This window comes from Gracilinanus agilis, chromosome 2 (assembly GCF_016433145.1).
Source record: "Gracilinanus agilis isolate LMUSP501 chromosome 2, AgileGrace, whole genome shotgun sequence".
NCBI classification, from domain to species: Eukaryota; Metazoa; Chordata; class Mammalia; order Didelphimorphia; family Didelphidae; genus Gracilinanus; species Gracilinanus agilis.
The window spans coordinates 505,284,106-505,297,677 of NC_058131.1; the positions used below are offsets into that span (position 1 = coordinate 505,284,106).

General features: G+C 42.5%; 1 protein-coding gene across 1 annotated transcript in view; it reads right to left on the reverse strand.

The window, feature by feature from the left end:
- The window catches only part of CCDC88C (coiled-coil domain containing 88C), a 249,078-nt gene extending 236,259 nt beyond the window's left edge, over positions 1–12,819 (reverse strand). Inside the window, exons 1-2 of the mRNA XM_044659995.1 lie at positions 12,715–12,819; positions 11,615–11,715 (exon numbers count right to left, since the gene is read on the reverse strand). Coding sequence (XP_044515930.1) covers positions 11,615–11,715; positions 12,715–12,774 — 161 coding nt within the window. The 5' untranslated portion in view covers positions 12,775–12,819. The remainder of the gene's footprint in view (positions 1–11,614; positions 11,716–12,714) is intronic.
- Between the last annotated feature and the right edge of the window lie 753 nt (positions 12,820–13,572).

The following is a 13,572-nucleotide window of genomic DNA, read 5'->3' on the forward strand; positions in this document are numbered from 1 at the left end:
ATAGAATAATCACCCAGCACAGATTTTATACATTCATTTTTTGTTCCCAAAATAGAAATATAAGCATCGGAGGGTAGCTAAGGTTGCCCAATTCAGTGGCCATAGGACCTCATTGTTTCTCTGTGGAACCCGGCCAAGATTGACATTTTACATGTTTATTTTGGATCTATTAAGTACCAAGAAACTAAAGATGAACCTCATTCACTGGAAATGAGTTTACAAAACTGGGACAATTTCAGAGGAGAACGGCTAAAGGCGCCTAATGATCCCAGAGTGTTTTTTTAATGCTTTAAACGAAAACACCAACACTGGAGGGGTTTGGGGACTTGTTATTGTTTTCACATGGACACCTTAAGGAACCAAAGGGGTTCCCAAATCTAACCTATATAAATGGAGATTTGGAACCTTGGACTTCATTCCCCAGAAGTCCCTTAGTATTTCTCAAAATTCCCTTTAATCTCTCCTGCATCTCTACATTTTCATGGTCATGGTTTTGTTTTAGAAGTTCTGTAGCTCCTCCCTCGCTCTCTCTTCTTCACAAGCACGGCTGAAGTTAGTTTAGCATCTTTTCACTCTAGTTTTTATGTTAGTTTATTATTAATAAAACTTTATAAAATATAATATTTAGTTATTGAATATTAATTTTCATCTCTACAAGCCTATATTCCTTGTATGATCCCATCAGTAAACCTCCTTGTGCCCCAGACAACAAAGATGATAAATTATTTTTCTTTAAACCTTTATTTCCTGTCCTTTAATACTAAAGATGGGTTCCAAGGCAGAAGAGTGGTAAGGACTGGACCCCTGGGGTTAAATGACTCGTCTAAGGTTACATTTGAACCCAGGAATGTCCTGTCTCCAGGCCTGATTCTCTTTTCACTGAGCTACCTGGCTGCCCCAAGATAAGAAATTATTATAGATAAGTTATTCATCTGTATTTTCTTTTTTATAAATATCCAACCTATTTACTAATAGCTTTTAGATCTGATTTGTCCTTACTACTGTCTATTTTCAGATCTGATTAAAGTTCATCTGTACTGTTGGAAGAAAAGAGATAATAAGGAAAAAGAAACACAGAAATATTCATAGCTGCACTCTTCGTGGTGGCCAAAAAAAAGGAAAATGAGGGTGTGTCCCTCAATTGGGAAATAGTGGCTGAATAAATTGTGGTATATGATGAACTGTCGGAGGGAGTTTCCACACCAGAAATTTGCTGTATGGATGAAATCCCAAGTCCCATCCCCCCCACTCAAAAAAATGGGGTGGGAAGAGGATAGTATAAATGACATGAGCAAAAGTAAATATGCAGAAGAAATGTCCCTAAACAAGCCAAAGCATCATTTAGATCTCAGCATCTGGGCCTCAGAGGAAGAATAAAAAGGGGAGGAGGAGGGAGTTTTAGTTGTTTTCATGATTCCCATTTACCAACCAGCTTCCTGCTGTCACTTGAGGAGCTTCTGATAAATGCAGGAAGAAAATTACAAGCAGAAAGTGAAAGAATCATCTGCGCGTCTGCAAAGGGTGCACAGCCCACAGAGGCACTCACCCACACGCCCAGGGCCAGGTTTTCAGGCTGATAGGGAGGGTGGGGGGGTCCCCTCCCGTCACCCAGGCTCTGGTTTTCAGCCAATTCTGGGAAGGACTTCGCTAATTGAGAATGTTGCCACAAAAGAACCTCTGCTTACCTTAGGACTGGTTAGTCTCATTACCATCTCATTAGGGCTCTGAGGGAGCCCGGCGTAAACTAAGGTTATTTAGAAAAGAAAACTCTCTCAATTGATTCTCAGCTTCCTTTAGTAATAGATTTTGGTCCTCTCCACTCTAAAAATCCCTGGTGTGGTGGGAGAAAATCTAAAGAAGAAGACTTGGTTTTTAGAATAAGTCTCAGTAGATAAAAACTGGGTTCAAAAACCAGCCAATAGGAACTTACATCCCTGGGACTGGCCTAACCTCTCCAGAGAGCTTCAGTTTCCTCTTCTATAAGGCGATCTTAGGTGGACTCTAAGGACTCATAGTTTTGGGGGGGGTTGGTTTTGTTTTAAAACCCTTATCTTCTGTCTCAGAAGCAATACTGTGTATTGGTTCTAAGGCAGTAGGCAATGGGGGTTAAGTGACTTGCCCAGGGTCACACAGTTAGGAAGTGTTTGAAGCCATATTTGAACCTAGGACCTCCCGTCTCTAGGCCTGGCTCTCAATCCACTGAGCCACCCAGCTGCCCCCTTTGTTTTGTTTTTTAACCCTGTTTAATAGAATCTTCTCCCCAGAACTCTAATTCCTAGCATCCCACTTTCATTCTCTTGTTACATCCTTACGTTTTGGAGATAAAGCTTGTGTGTGACCCCACCTCTCTCCCTCTTCTCCCGCTAACGCAGTCAGGAAAACTTCTCTTTACTCAAGCTTTTACTTTTATCTTTTTATTTCCTCTACTTCAAGTGATTATTAATAAATCTTATAAAATATAATACTTGAAGTAATTGGATATTAATTTTAATCTTACAACCCTTACCTTATTTATTTATTTGTTTGTTTTACATTTTTAAACCCTTAACTTGTGTGTATTGGCTCTTAGGTGGAAGAGAGGTAAGGGTGGGTAATGGGGGTCAAGTGACTTGCCCAGGGTCACACAGCTGGGAAGTGGCTGAGGCCGGATTTGAACCTAGGATCTCCCGTCTCTAGGCCTGGCTCCCAATCATTGAGCCACCCAGCTGCCCCCTCCCATAGTTCTACAATTCTCTTTAGGACACAGTTTTTTCTTCCATCCCTTCCTAAAACATTTACTCTGAACAGAGCACCTGGGGAAATATAAAAGACAGTTGAGTCCCAGTTCCTGTATTTGCTGTAAAAATGAGTGGGAGGGCATTACATGGTTTTCTTTCAGCTCTGACACACAGTGATTCTGTGACTTCTCTATTTCTATTTCACGAGCAAACTGGCGATGCTTTTCTTATCTTCAAATTAGAGAAAAGCAAGGTTATCAAGGAGAACCCTGATGTTCCCTGGATTCCATCATTAATGATAATGATTGTCATCATCTTTTGCAATCTCTAGCCCCCACCCTTTTTTCAGCTTTAGAATAAACGATTTTATTTTATCCTCCCAGAAATTTTTTTCTGATTAAAATATATTTTTTTTTAATTTTTTAAAATTTAGAATATTTTTCCATGGTCACATGATTCATGATTCCCTCTGTTTCCTTCCCCCCACCCCCAGCTGACAAGCAGTTCCACTGGGTTATACGTGTATCATTCTTCAAAACCTATTTCCATGTTATTCATATTTGCAGTAGAGCCATCATTTAACATCAAAATGCTAATCATGTCCCTATTGAACTATGTGATCAACCATATGATTTTCTTCTGTGTTTCTGTTTCCATAGTTCTTTCTCTGGATGTGGATAGTGTTCTTTCTTATTTCTAGCCCCTTTACTTCATTTTTTTCACATTATTTTATTTTTTTAGAAAATTTTCCCACGGTTACATGATTCATGTTGTCTAAACCTCCCCTCTTCCCTTCCCTCTCCTAGATCTGACAAGCAATTCCACTGGGTTGTACATGCCTTATTAGCTTCCTTCCTTTCTTTCTTTCTTTTCCTTCCTTCCTTTCTTAGAAAAATTATTACCTTCCATCTTAGAATCAATACTGTGTATTGGTTCCAAGGTAAAAGAGTGATAAGCACTACACAATGGGAGATAAGTGACTTGCCCAGGGTCACACAGCTAGGGAGTGTCTATGGCCAGATCTGAACCCAGGACCTCCCATCTCTAGCCCTGGCTCTTGTGATATTAGAAATTTGGGGGTCCTTGAACTAATTTTGAGGTCCCTGATTTAAACTTCCTGTGGACATTTAGAGCTCTTTCAAACTACATTTCCCATTATCCAACTGGCTTTCCGTCTTACGTGGTGATGTAAGACAGTTACGTAATAATATAAACAGAAGGATAAATAGTGAGTGACGGATTAGTACTTCCTCTTTTCTGCCTTGGGAGCAGGAGCCAGGATGGAGGGGAGGAGGAGGCAACAGGGCTCAACATTCAAACTAATTCTTAACAGGCACGTGGCTTTATTTTTCTAGTGGATACCAATAAATCCTTTAAAACCATAATATTTTTTAATCTATCCTTTTATATGCATTTTATTTCTTACACTCTCCATCCAGTGAGTCACCCAGCTGCCTTCTGCCCCTTTTCTTTAGAAGAAAGTCTTATATTTGCATTTTATTCATCCTAAATAAAAGGGAGCTAGGTGGCACAGCGGAAGGAGCCCTGGATTCGGGATCAGTTAAGATTCATCTTCATGAGCTCCAATCCAGGGACCCGGGGCCCATCAGCTAACCCCGTGGGCCTCAGTTCCTCATCTGGAGAGCTTTTGAAACAAGCTGGAGAAGGACATGGCAAACCACTCCAGAATCTCTGCCAAGAAAACCCCCCCTGAAACGAGTCCCCCTCAGCGGTGATCCTAAATAAACTCCATCTTCCAGGACAGGTAGAAAACCTGGTGCCCCGAGATCCGAGGAGGAGCAACCCGGCCTTCACATTCCATCTTCTGTCTGGAACCAACAGCCATCCTTAAGTCACGACCCCCCCAGCACCGGCCCAAGACCTTGCCCTCATCTCCTCAAAAAATGGGGAAAAAAAGACGCCTTTGCGTGGGGCCCAGAAAACACGACCATCGAACACAGCTCCATCTGCCGCTCGAGGGGCATCGGACGGCTTCCTGGGTTTTAAAACTGATTTCCAGTCCAAGCAGGTCAGGATGGGAAAGGACGCTCGCTCCAGGAAGTCCACAAGGAAGGAGCCGGGAGCCAGAAATGCTTGCATTCTGCTTCTGGCCAGAACACAAACGCTATTTGCCTCTTCAGAGAGCCAAGCGGTCAAACTTTATTTAATTTTTTTGGGGGGGGGGGAGGTCTCTGGTTCTGTGGCTTTAAAAAAAATGGGATAAATTATCCTTCAAAGGACAGACACCCAAAGTCTAAAAGAATGAAACTGCTTGAAAAAAAAAAGAAAAATAAACCTCCACGTTGTCCTAACCTGCCTTCTCCAGTCTATTTCTGCCTTCGTTTTCAATACCGTCACAGAAACCACAGCAACACCTGGGAGGGGGGGGAGAGGGTTGGCGGAAAGCAAACACTTTAACTTTGTAGCAGGTCCCTGAGGGTTGGGGAAAGGGAGCCAGGGCAGATTTCTCAGCCTAAACAAATCCGGGGTTCCCAACTGGATCTGAAAATCTTGTCAGCATTGCAGCAAAAAATACACCAGGCACAGACACACACAAATACCTATCTGCGTGGCCTCGGGATCACTGGTTAAAAAAATAACAGATACTTTAATGACCGCCCTCTCATTTTCTAAGGGACGAAAATGAACCCTAGAAACAGTGCATTAGTGTACTCGAGGTCATGCACTGCCTAGAGGAGGGGTTCTTAACCTGGGCTCTGTGGACTTGGTTTTTAATTTTTATTTAATTCTAATTTAATTTTTTTAAACCCTTAACTTCCATCTTAGAATCAATAATATGTATGGGTTCCAAGGCAAAAGAGTGGTAAGAGTTAGGCAATGGGGATCAAGTGACTTGCCCAGGGTCACACAGCTAAGAAGTATCTGAAGCCAGATTTGAACCTATGATCCCCTGTCTCTAGTCCTGGCTCTCAATCCCCTGAGCCACCCAGCTGCCCCCTAAATTTTTTATTTTAATATATTTTTTAAGCCCTTACCTTCTGTCTTAGAATCAATACTGTGTATTGTTTTCCAAGGCAGAAGAGCAGTAACGGCTAGGCAATGGGGATCAAGTGACTTGCCCAGGGTCACACAGCTAGGAAATATCTAAGGTCATCTCTAGGCATGACTCTCAATCTACTGAGCTACCCAGCTGCCCCCTTTTATTTTTATTTTTAATATTTTATTATATATTTACTATTAAATATTTATTTAAACATTTAAATCTTTTTAAATCATTTTTATAATTGTATTTCAATAAAATTGTTTTCCGTTTTAATCCTATATGTTTTATTTTAGGCATCTAAACACTAAATCTGGGAAGGGGTCTACAGGCTTCACCCAACTGCCAAAGGGGTCCCTGACACACAAAAGATGAAGAATCTCTGGCCTCTAGGTTTTTCACAGTGTCAAATAAAATTAATTTTTCCCAGGGAGAGAGTAAAAAGATCTTTTCTAAAGTCCAAACTTAATAAACATAACTAAAATGATTGTCTCTGCTATACCAACTATAGACTCTATCTAGTTTTAAGAGTTGGTGTTATTGAGTCATTTCATTTGTAGCCAACTCTTTGTGACCACATTTGGAGTATTCTTGGCAAAAATACTTAAGTAACTTGCCACTTCCTTCTCCAGCTCATTTTACAAATGAGGACTCTAAGGTCAAAAGGATTAAGTAATTTGCTCAGGGTCACACAGCTAATAAGCCACATTTGAACTTGGATCTTCCTGATTCCAGGCCCAGTACTCTATCCACTGTGTCACTGAGCTTGAGTCCAGTTGTAAGAGACTTAAATTAGACTCATGAGACCTACCTAGTTTTCCCAGGATCAGAATATTTTATAAGTAACTCCAAGTGAGTTCTCTTACATACAAACACCAAGGGAAGAATCTAGTTTTTCTAATTAAAAAGCCAATAATTAAATTCTCAAAAGCACTGATGTCACTACTAGGCCAGTGCCTAGAACAATTGGTTCCAATTATAGTCATTTTGGGGGGGGGGGGGAGTGTTAAACAATAAACAGTTCCCTCAGGTGACTTGTCAAGACAACCTCCCTAAGACCCTCAAGGTTTTAAGTCTCTTTTGAGCAATTACACTCAACAATTTCCTCTGTTTCCATAAAAATCTCAAAAGAATTCACCCCAAAATTATAAGCATGACTAGGAACAATACCATAGCTTATGTCGGCTTTAAATTTTTTAATTTTCAAAGCAGGGCCAGGTCAAGTGTCTTTATTTGTTAAATAAAAAAGACTTCCACTATGGGTAAAGTCTGTTGGACTTATAACCCTATGTTTGATATAAAAGCTAACAGGAAATCACTAGAATTTAGTGAGTAGGAGAGTGACACAATCCCACCTCTGCTTCTAGAAAATCACTCTGGCAGCTGAGTGGAGGATGAATTTGAGTGGGGGGGCAGAAATTTAAGAATTCTTCCCAACTATAATAAATGGTTCAGATAAAACATGATAGAGAGCCTGAGTTTTGGATGTGTCTATTGTATACTTTTCATTAAATCCAAGATTTTAAAAAAAAATTTTGAGAGTAATTTCAGGAAAAGAAACTGGCTAATTCCCCAAATCAAGAAAGTGAACTTTTTGGAGAAGGTGCCATAAAGATGCCTGTAGGAACCACACACTGCATCAAAAGATCCAGAATGAACTTTGAGATGTAGTGAATTGAACTGAGGGGGGGTTGAATGCATTTATTTTGAATGTAAACTTTTATGCCAAAGGGGATTGCCCCCTAATTGGCTTTTTGTCAATGTGCCTACCTATTGGTTTTGCTCTCTTTCTCTTTTATTTCCCTCTTATTCCTTAATTATTGTAATTTCCTCTTAGAAAATAATATTGTATGTATCTCTAGCAAGAGATCTTTAGAGATATAAGCTGATTATTTGAAATGATTCGCTGGGGAGACTTGGCATATAAATATGGGAGATTTCAACATGCTTGCCTCCCAAAGGAATCACAGGGGGGGATTATGTAAATAGAATTCCTCCCCAAGGCTCATCCCATCCAGCTAGTCTTTCCCAGCATCCCATTTGTGTGCTAACACTGTATGAATGGACATGTGGGGGGAGGGGATGAAGGATAAAAGTTTTGGTGTGGCACTGCCCCCTCTCTTGGAAGGAAAAGCCACATATGTGGTCAGTTAGGTTAGAAAATTAGGTTTTATACTTCTATCCTTTATTTTTTCTACTTCAAATGGTTATTAATAAACTTTATGGAAAATAATACTTGGAGTTATTGATATTGATTTAATTTTATACTGTGAGTGTGAGTACTGAGAAGGGGCCTTAACCAACATGTGTTATGTAAATAGAAATGACAAAAGTTCAATTCAATAAATATTTATTGAATGATATTTTTATTATTATTATTGTTACTAGCTTTGCTAAGTGCTTGGAACAAATATGGGTTGAGAATTAATTTTGTTACTAAAGTTGTGAATCTAATTTGATTGGGAAGTGGGTGGTACCCTAAACCATAATAAGTGGGAAGGATTTGGGGTGGGGGGGAAGGATTCAGTTTTGGACAATTTAGATGTTCAATAGAATTAGGCGTGGGGGCAGCACTTCAGTATGTCAAGATGCCAGAGTAGGCCCGGATTTCAGGGCTAAAGGCTAGATGTGATATGAAGCCCAGTTTCATGATGGCGAGAAAACAGTGAGTTTGGACTCAGTCATCTGCCAATCAGGACAGCTTATCCCCAGGAGAAAGTTCCAAAAAGTTAAGTGAATTAACTCTCTCTAGGGGAACATAGTCTCTGGTCTTCCAGATGAGAGGAAAAGAGTTGGGGGAGGGGGAAGTAGGTGGGAAGGTTGCACAAATGCCTGGGTAAGCCCTGTTTTCCTGAAGGATGACTAGATGGGATGTGAAATATGTTCTGGGACTGACTTAAATATAATTAGTTTGTCTTATTGTTTCCTGTATTTGTCTTATTTTCCCACCATGAAGGGAAGATCTCTCTTTAGCTGAACCTTCTATCAGCCCTAGCACCTGGAACACTACTCTCCAGACAGTAATTTAACCCATACTTACTGAATTTAATTTTTAAAAATCCAATCAGAATATAGTAATTTTAGAGCAAGAACTCTCCAGCTAAAATTGAGCCACAAGTGAAACCTGAGAAATTGATGAGCTGGCATTTTTCTGCCTCTGGTTCTCCTGTTTTGACCCACCCAGAATGGTCCTTCTGATTTTACAAGCAAGTAGTATTTGCTTGATAAATGCTGTCAGTGGAGAGAGCAGTGTCCAGCAGCAAATCTCCCCTCCAGAGGTCTCTGTGTAAAAAGCTGTGTATATCCCAGATTTTCTTAATTTTACAGACTCCAGTTCTCAGTAAAAAGAGCCTTGGGTTTCATTGATTCTGGACTAATATAGAATCCAATAACTTAACAGGCAGTCAGAATGAATAAGTGCAGCCAAAATGATACATTTATCACAGAGCATTCCAGAGAGAATTCATTTTCATCTCTGCACAGAGTAGCCCTGCCAAAACAGTTTCTGTCTGAAACAAGAGAGTCATCTTTTTTTAGCTTTTAATCAAACCCTGAGGTTTAGTTTTTTATATAAAAAAAGCTAGTGTCCAAACCCTACAGCCTAGTGTCTAATAACCTGCTAAAGGATTCAAACTATTCAATGGGAGGGAAAAGGCATTTTATAAATTAAATCAGGCTTCCCCTTCCCCCAATAAAAAGACAAAGCATTTTTTTATTACAGGTAAAATTTTCCTTTTCTTTATCATTTGGAATAAATTCATAGTCTCCAATTAACTGATTTCTCCCTCTTAAAGGCAAATCATATTTAGAACTGGATTTTCTTTTATATATAAGACAGCAAGATGATATAGTAGCTAGAAAGTATTGAGATTGGAGTCAGGAAGACCCAAGTTCAAATCCAGCCTCAAACACTTACTAATCTGGGAAACCCTGAGCATTATCCCTTAACCTCTCCTTATCTCAGTTTCAACTATATGGATATAATAGCACCTACTTCAAAAGAGATAATATTTGTAAAATGACTGGCATATAGTAGGTGCTATATAAATGCTTATTCCTTTCCCTGTCCCAATCTGAGAACATCTTCCTTTCACAAATAGGGGATTTGATGCTTTATAGCAAAAATGAATAATAATAATAAAAATGAATAATAAAGAAAGAGGTATCAAGTGATAACATTTGTACAACCCAGGGTCAGCTCTGGGAGGGGGGAGGAAAAGAAAATGAATCATGTAAACATGGAAAAATATTTAAAAATTAATTTTTTTTAAAATACAGGATTTGAGGCCCAGAATGAGTAAAGTGTTAAATATGCAACCAAGGCCTCACAGCTGATAGTAAAGCTGAGGTAAGAATCCAGGTCTGCCATAACCCTGGAGCAGAGTTCTTTGCACTACTTAACATGCCTCTGACCAGCTTGGTCTGTACATCTTAAAAAGAATGGTCCGCTAAGATAGAAAAACTATTTAACTCTGTATCCCCTTTTGAGCTAACAATACCCATACAAGGTCAATACTCCAGAGACCAGTACATTTTAAGCTCCTCTGTATCCCCATCTCTTAGCACAATGCCTGGCAAATAGTAGGTGCTCAAGAAATGCTTACTGACTGACAAATCAAAAAGAGAAAAAGCACCTTAAGTATACAAAAATGTCTAAACTAAGGGGGTACTCATCAATTGGGGAATGACTGAACAATCTGTGGTATTTGAATATGATGGAATAGTATTGTGCTGTAAGAAATGATGAAGGAGATGGTTCTAGAAAAACCTGTACAAACGGATGGAAAATGAAGCGAGCAGAACAATGAAAATAATACAGTAATAATAATATTGTAAAAACAATCAACTGAAAGTATTAGAACGCTGATCAACACAAGGACTAACCATGATTTCAGAGGACTCCTGGAAAAATAGGCTATCTACCTCCAGATTGAGAGGTAATGGACTCAAAGTACAGATTGAACCATTTTTTTTGGACATAGTCAATGTGAGAATTTGTCTTGTTTGAATATACATGTTTGTAACAGAAGATTTTGGTTTTCATTCTTCCTAGTGGGGGAGGGAGGGGAGGAAAAACAAATATGAAGAAAAAATAATTACATTAAAAAATGAACATTCCAGTAGTCTCTATTTCCTCAAACATCAGTGATTCACAGTGAAATGTAACTTTAATATATTTACCAGAGTCACGGGCATGAAACACCAATAAACTATAAAATGACAGGTTGCCAGTCAAACAGGCAACCAAGGCAGGCATGCAAAATAAAGCAACGAGAACGGATGTGGTTGAGAGTAGATGACAGCAAGTATAATATATTTTACCAAAAGGTTGTTCTGAGTCATATTCTTTAAGACAAATAACAGTATTACTGCATCAAAGTCCTGTGCCTTCCCTTAAAAGTGGACTTTTGAACCAACTTAGGTGGGAAGGTGTTTTCCCAATTGTGCCCCCGTATCCTACAACTGGCAGTCAAGATTAGAATGAAAAAAAGCACTCCCAACCCAGCATGAAACTTTATCTTCACCCATGGATGCTCTAGCCCTAACACTTCCTGAAACCAGACACACACATAAAAGTTTCATGCACAAGAATAGAATAGGGGGGCTTTTGACACTTGATTGAGTCACAAACTCATCAAGTCAAGTACCCGTTTGAAGACAATTGCACTTGCAACACTTTAATGGAGGCCATTCAATTTCAACTTTCAAAAGAAGCTACAAACTCCATTCTGGGGTCCTTAAACTAACCCACGGTACCCATTTTACACGACAGTCAAGCAGAGCCCACCATGAAACTAGGCCTTAGGTCCTGGCATGTGTCAACCTTAAGTCAACACTCCCCAGAGTCCCTTTTCCCTCCTCTTGCTCCTCCCCCTCCCTGGATGAAGTTACTTACATTTGCAACATGATTTTATTTAAAAAGATGCCATCCACTAAATCCATGTACATAGTCAGCTTGTCTTCATTTTCACTTCCAAATGGGCCGAACGTTTTCACCTTCAGGAAAAGAAGTCAAGAGTTAAAGAAGCTGAATATCTCGCCCTGGCTTGGGATCCAAGCACAAGTTCAAATTGTACAGGCCCTTCCTTCCTAAAGGATCGGGCGCACACAACCGCCTATGTACACGTGCGCGCACATACCCCCGAGCCACCCCGTACAAGGAAGGTGAGGGAAGAACAGTTCTCCCCCATGTCTCTGGCAGTTGCTGGCTTGGCTTTGCTTCCAAACTCCCTAAAGGCACCCGGGAGGGAGAGAGGGAGGAATAACTAAACACAATCCCCATTGGTGTGGATCCTTTCAGGAGCCAAATTCACCGGGAATTCCGGGATGGCCAGTCTCTCCCAGACAACTCCTGAGGCAGAGGGAGCAGGTGCAAAGGTAGTCCTCTCCAGAGGAGAAAGTTTAATTCCGTAGGGAGGTCACCATTCCCGTGCCCAAGTTAGCGTCATAGTTGGAAAAGCTTCTTAACTTCTGTTCCCGGGGGGATTGGGATGCAACCTCTGCCCTCTTCCCCCAATTAAAGCAACCCACTGAAATCGGACTGAGAGTGGAGGAAGAAGGAGGTAACCACCTGCTGCGTCCCTTTTCCAGACCCCGGCGCACAGTCCCTGGGGCAGGGAAGGCCGGGTTTGGAAAGGCGACAGGTTGCCAGCAGGTTTTCAATGAACTGTAATCAGGCCAGAAGGGGTGAGGAGGGCACCGGAGACCCTGCGAGGGACTGCACCGGACTGGGTGAGGGTGGGGGCACACTTTCCAAACAAAGAGCGATGCATGCGAGCCTCTTCTGGGGAAGGGGTGGGAGGGGAAGCCAGGGGCCAACGTTCCGGACACAGGGGCACGGGTCCCACCCTCTGCCGCCCTCTTTTTATCTCGTGCCAGCCCGACGGGGCGGTGGACGCTCCACTGGAAGCTTGAGACCCCGGGCGGCTTGCCACTGGAGGTGCCCCCAACCCTGCGTGCCCTCCTGAAGCCCTCGGCGCCCGGGATGGCACTCACCCAGGTCACCAGCGGGCTCTGCAGAAAGAGCTCCAAGAGCTCCGAAATAGTCACGTCCATGCTGCCGCGGCGGCCGGCCGGCAGCTCCCCGGCAGCGCGTCCCCCCGGCCGCCCGGGCACAAAAGCCGAGCGGCGGCTACGCTGCGCTGCGCGGGGCTGCGGCTCGCGCCCGGGAGACAAAGGCGGGGCGCGAGCCCATGTTCCGCGTCCCCCGCGCCCGAGGAAGGGGGGTGATGGTGGAGGGAAGAGCCCAGGGAGGGTGGGAGGGACCCGGGACTCACTCGGGTAAGGAACAATGCGAACGCGGCCCCGCCCCCTCGGGTCCCCGGGGCAGCCCCCTCGCGCCGCCTCCGCCGTGCCGAGCCGTGCCGCAGCTACCCCCGGGCGGAAAGCGCTTTGCTTCGCACTACCCGCGGGACCGGTTCTGAGCGTGGAGGAGGAAAGGGGTTATCTCCGCACTTGGGACCGGGACTGAGTGTGGGGGAAGAAAGAGGTAGACAACTGCCTATCAAACCTGCGCAGACGGAGAGGAGTGATCTCTGCGCTTGGGACTAGGGCTAAGAGTGGGAGAAGACGGGATAGTCACTGTGGCACGTAGGACCCCGGATGGAGAAGGCTGATCTTTGCCCTCTGAGGCCTCCCGCTGCTGCCCTGCGGGAATGGGGGATGGGTCACCGCCCGTGGGATCAAGGCTACTCTTAAAGTTTAGGGGGCACACCGCGAAAAGTAGTGGAGTTCACTGCCCTCGAGATATCAACGTGGGGGTGGAAAAGGGTTTCATTGCATGTAAAAACACAGCTATACGTAAGAGAGGTTCGGAATGGGAGGTGACACCATACCTCTATATTGTGGTAAAGG